Below are 5,390 nucleotides of genomic sequence, written 5' to 3' on the forward strand. Positions count from 1 at the left end.
TAGTCTATAGTACTGGTCTGTGTCTTTAGTCACAGGTCTATAGTACTGGTCTGTGTCTTTAGTCACAGGTCTATAGTACTGGTCTGTGTCTTTAGTCACAGGTCTATAGTCTATAGTACTGGTCTGTGTCTTTAGTCACAGGTCTATAGTCTATAGTACTGGTCTGTGTCTTCAGTCACAGGTCTATAGTACTGGTCTGTGTCTTTAGTCACAGGTCTATAGTCTATAGTACTGGTCTGTGTCTTTAGTCACAGGTCTATAGTCTATAGTACTGGTCTGTGTCTTTAGTTACAGGTCTATAGTCTATAGTACTGGTCTGTGTCTTTAGTCACAGGTTTGTAGTCTATAGTACTGGTCTGTGTCTTTAGTTACAGGTCTATAGTCTATAGTACTGGTCTGTGTCTTTAGTCACAGGTCTATAGTACTGGTCTGTGTCTTTAGTCACAGGTCTATAGTACTGGTCTGTGTCTTTAGTCACAGGTCTATAGTTTATAGTACTGGTCTGTGTCTTTAGTTACAGGTCTATAGTCTATAGTACTGGTCTGTGTCTTTAGTCATAGGTCTATAGTACTGGTCTGTGTCTTTAGTCACAGGTCTATAGTCTATAGTACTGGTCTGTGTCTTTAGTCACAGGTCTATAGTCTATAGTACTGGTCTGTGTCTTTAGTCACAGATCTGTAGTCTATAGTACTGGTCTGTGTCTTTAGTTACAGGTCTATAGTCTATAGTACTGGTCTGTGTCTTTAGTCACAGGTCTATAGTCTATAGTACTGGTCTGTGTCTTTAGTTACAGGTCTATAGTCTATAGTACTGGTCTGTGTATTTAGTTACAGGTCTATAGTCTATAGTACTGGTCTGTGTCTTTAGTCACAGGTCTATAGTCTATAGTACTGGTCTGTGTCTTTAGTTACAGGTCTATAGTCTATAGTACTGGTCTGTGTCTTTAGTCACAGGTCTATAGTCTATAGTACTGGTCTGTGTCTTTAGTTACAGGTCTATAGTCTATAGTACTGGTCTGTGTCTTTAGTCACAGGTCTATAGTACTGGTCTGTGTCTTTAAGCACAGGTCTATAGTCTATAGTACTGGTCTGTGTCTTTAGTTACAGGTCTATAGTACTGGTCTGTGTCTTTAGTCACAGGTCTATAGTACTGGTCTGTGTCTTTAGTCACAGGTCTATAGTCTATAGTACTGGTCTGTGTCTTTAGTCACAGGTCTATAGTCTATAGTACTGGTCTGTGTCTTTAGTTACAGGTCTATAGTACTGGTCTGTGTCTTTAGTCACAGGTCTATAGTACTGGTCTGTGTCTTTAGTCACAGGTATGTAGTACTGGTCTGTGTCTTTAGTCACAGGTCTTTAGTCACAGGTCTATAGTCTATAGTACTGGTCTGTGGCTTTAGTCACAGGGCTATAGTCTATAGTACTGGTCTGTGTCTTTAGTCACAGGTCTATAGTCTATAGTACTGGTCTGTGTCTTTAGTCACAGGTCTGTAGTACTGGTCTGTCTTTAGTCACAGGTCTGTAGTACTGGTCTGTGTCTTTAGTCACAGGTCTGTAGTACTGGTCTGTGTCTTTAGTCACAGGTCTATAGTCTATAGTACTGGTCTGTGTCTTTAGTCACAGGTCTGTAGTACTGGTCTGTCTTTAGTCACAGGTCTGTAGTACTGGTCTGTGTCTTTAGTCACAGGTCTGTAGTACTGGTCTGTGTCTTTAGTCACAGGTCTATAGTACTGGTTTGAGGCTCCTGTCTGTAGTTCATTCAGAAGTTCAGTCTGTGACTTGGTGTGTCCATGGTACTGGACTGTGGCTGCGTCTGTAGTTCATTCAGAAGTTCAGTCTGTGACTTGGTGTGTCCATGGTACTGGACTGTGGCTGCGTCTGTAGTTCATTCAGAAGTTCAGTCTGTGACTTGGTGTGTCCATGGTACTGGACTGTGGCTGCGTCTGTAGTTCATTCAGAAGTTCAGTCTGTGACTTGGTGTGTCCATGGTACTGGACTGTGGCTGCGTCTGTAGTTCATTCAGAAGTTCAGTCTGTGACTTGGTGTGTCCATGGTACTGGACTGTGGCTCCTGTCTGTAGTTCATTCAGAAGTTCAGTCTGTGACTTGGTGTGTCCATGGTACTGGACTGTGTCTTTAGTCATAGGTCTATAGTCTATAGTATTGGTCTGTGTCTTTAGTCACAGGTCTATAGTACTGGTTTGAGGCTCCTGTCTGTAGTTCATTCAGAAGTTCAGTCTGTGACTTGGTGTGTCCATGGTACTGGACTGTGTCTTTAGTCATAGGTCTATAGTCTATAGTATTGGTCTGTGTCTTTAGTCACAGGTCTATAGTACTGGTTTGAGGCTCCTGTCTGTAGTTCATTCAGAAGTTCAGTCTGTGACTTGGTGTGTCCATGGTACTGGACTGTGGCTGCGTCTGTAGTTCATTCAGAAGTTCAGTCTGTGACTTGGTGTGTCCATGGTACTGGACTGTGGCTGCGTCTGTAGTTCATTCAGAAGTTCAGTATGTGACTTGGTGTGTCCATGGTACTGGACTGTGGCTGCGTCTGTAGTTCACATGTCCAAAGAAGGTCCATTGTTCTGTGTGTGTCTGTAGATTCACATACTGCTCCATGGTAACAGTCTGCGGCTTGGCGTGTCTGTGCTGTCTGTCTGTAATCACAGGTCCATGGCTCGGGTTGTAGTAGTATAGTGGTGGTGTTCCCTACTGTTGGACTGCAGTGCAGAGATGAGAAGTCCTTGGTCCTGGTCCAGACAGTCCGGTTCATGGTGCAGTTGCTGGGCCAGAGGGTTCCTGCTGATCACCAGCTCCAGCTTGTCCCCGGCCTCAGTGATCAGGGGGACAGCCAGGCAGCAGTCAAAGTCTCTGGTACGCACGTGGTTCACCTACAGCACATGGGGAAAGAGAGTCACCAATGACCAAAGCAAAAATATGTTTTTAGAATTATTTTTTTTGTGCAAATATATTTAAACATGTTTTATGTAAGTTTTCAGACTCTTCGATATGAGACTCGAAATTGAGCTCAGGTGCATCCTGTTTCCATTGATCATCCTTGATATGTTTCTACAACTTGATTGGAGTCCACCGTGGTAAGAACACAGTGGCCTCCATCATTCTTAAATGGAAGAAGTGTGGAACCACCAAGTCTCTTCCTAGAGCTGGCCGCCCAGCCAAACTGGGCCATCGGGGGAGAAGGGCCTTGGTCAGGGAGGTGACCAAGAACCTGATGGTCACTCTGACAGAGCTCCAGAGTTCCACTGTGGAGATGGGAGAACCTTCCAGAAGGACAAGCATCTCTTCCGCACTCCACCAATCAGGCCTTTATGGTAGACCAGTGGCCAGACAGAAGCCACTCCTCAGTAAAAGGCACATGACAGCCCGCTTAGAGTTTGCCAAAAGGCAAAGACCAAAAGGCAAAGGCCCCTAAAGGACTCTCAGACCATGAGAAACAAGATTCTCTGGTCTGATGAAACCAAGATTGGACTCTTTGGCCTGAATGCCAAGCGTCACATCTGTAGGAAACCAGGCACTATCACTACGGTGAAGCATGGTGGTGGCAGCATCATGCTGTGGGGACGTTTTTCCAGCGGCAGGGACTGGTAGACTAGTCAGGACCGAGGTGAAAGGTGAATGGAGCAAAGTACAGAGAGATCCTTGATGACAACCTGCACCAGAGTGCTCAGGACCTCAGACTGGGGCGAAGGTTCACCTGTGCAGCTACGCTCCCCATCCAACCTGACAGAGCTTGAGAGGATCTGCAGAGAAGAAACTCACCAAATACAGATTTACCAATGTTGTAGTGTCATACTCACGCCACGAGGCTCAAGGCTGTAATCACTGACATACTCACGCCACGAGGCTCAAGGCTGTAATCACTGACATACTCACGCCACGAGGCTCAAGGCTGTAATCACTGACACTGAAGGCTGTAATCACTGACATACTCACGCCACGAGGCTCAAGGCTGTAATCACTGACACTGAAGGCTGTAATCACTGACATACTCACGCCACGAGGCTCAAGGCTGTAATCACTGACACTGAAGGCTGTAATCACTGACATACTCACGCCACGAGGCTCAAGGCTGTAATCACTGACACTGAAGGCTGTAATCACTGACATACTCACGCCACGAGGCTCAAGGCTGTAATCACTGACACTGAAGGCTGTAATCACTGACATACTCACGCCACGAGGCTCAAGGCTGTAATCACTGACAAATGTGCTGCAACAAAGTACTGAGTAAAGGGCCTGAATACTTATGGAAATGTCATATTATTGTGCACTGTCCCTGTAAAAAAATATATATATTTCAGTAAGTATATATATATATATATAAGAAAATCAAAAAAAAGTGTTTTTGCTTTGTCATTATGGGGTACTGTGTGTAGATTGAACAATTTATTCCATTTTAGAATAAGGCTGTAACGTAACAAAATGTGGAAAAAGTGAATGGGGTCTGAATACCTTTTTTTTTTAATGCACTGAGGACAACAAACGGCATCCATCATCCATATTGGTGAGTGGACAGATTTGCCTTCCTAATGACTTCCTAATATGGATGCCGTACACACGTCTTCTATTACTGTACACGTGTCACAGACAGATTCTAGAACATTCCAATCAAGCACTAGTGTATTGGAATAAACCCCACTGCAGTCAACAGTAGCCTTACAACAACTCTGTTATTTCTGCTCTAACCACATAAGTGTGTAGTATTGAGTCTGATTCATATTATAGAGCCAAGCCAAGCCAAGCCAAGCCAAACTGTACTGGGCCGGCGTGGTTACACATCTACTGTACCATAGTGGCTGGAACCAGACTGGAAAGACAATGTGAAAATAAAATATCAGAGCCAGCCACAGTACGATATATGTTTGGCCGTGAAGTGTGGATCGGGCCTTGGAAGACAGCTAGGGAACTGGGATCTAGAAGCTAGCAGCTCTGGCAGATCTGCTGTGTGTGCGTATTGAATTTGAAATTATTATTTTTTTTATCTTCAAATCAAATCAAATTTATTTATATAGCCCTTCGTACATCAGCTGATATCTCAAAGTGCTGTACAGAAACCCAGCCTAAAACCCCAAACAGCAAGCAATGCAGGTGTAGAAGCACGGTGACTAGGAAAAACTCCCTAGAAAGGCCAAAACCTAGGAAGAAACCTAGAGAGGAACCAAGCTATGAGCGGTGGCCAGTCCTCTTCTGGCTGTGCCGGGTGGAGATTATAAACCTAGAGGAACCAAGCTATGAGCGGTGGCCAGTCCTCTTCTGGCTGTGCCGGGTGGAGATTATAAACCTAGAGGAACCAGGCTCTGAGGGGTGGCCAGTCCTCTTCTGGCTGTGCCGGGTAGAGATTATAAACCTAGAGAGGAACCAGGCTCTGAGCGGT

General features: G+C 44.8%; 1 protein-coding gene across 1 annotated transcript in view; it reads right to left on the reverse strand.

The window, feature by feature from the left end:
* Positions 1-1,228: 1,228 nt before the first annotated feature.
* The window catches only part of LOC115118030 (glutamate receptor-interacting protein 2-like), a 190,522-nt gene continuing 186,360 nt past the window's right edge, over positions 1,229-5,390 (reverse strand). Inside the window, exon 23 of the mRNA XM_065000742.1 lies at positions 1,229-2,886. Within this exon, the coding sequence (XP_064856814.1) occupies positions 2,659-2,886 (228 nt within the window). The 3' untranslated portion in view covers positions 1,229-2,658. The remainder of the gene's footprint in view (positions 2,887-5,390) is intronic.

The sequence above is a fragment of the Oncorhynchus nerka genome, linkage group LG15, assembly GCF_034236695.1.
Source record: "Oncorhynchus nerka isolate Pitt River linkage group LG15, Oner_Uvic_2.0, whole genome shotgun sequence".
Classification (NCBI taxonomy): Eukaryota; Metazoa; Chordata; class Actinopteri; order Salmoniformes; family Salmonidae; genus Oncorhynchus; species Oncorhynchus nerka.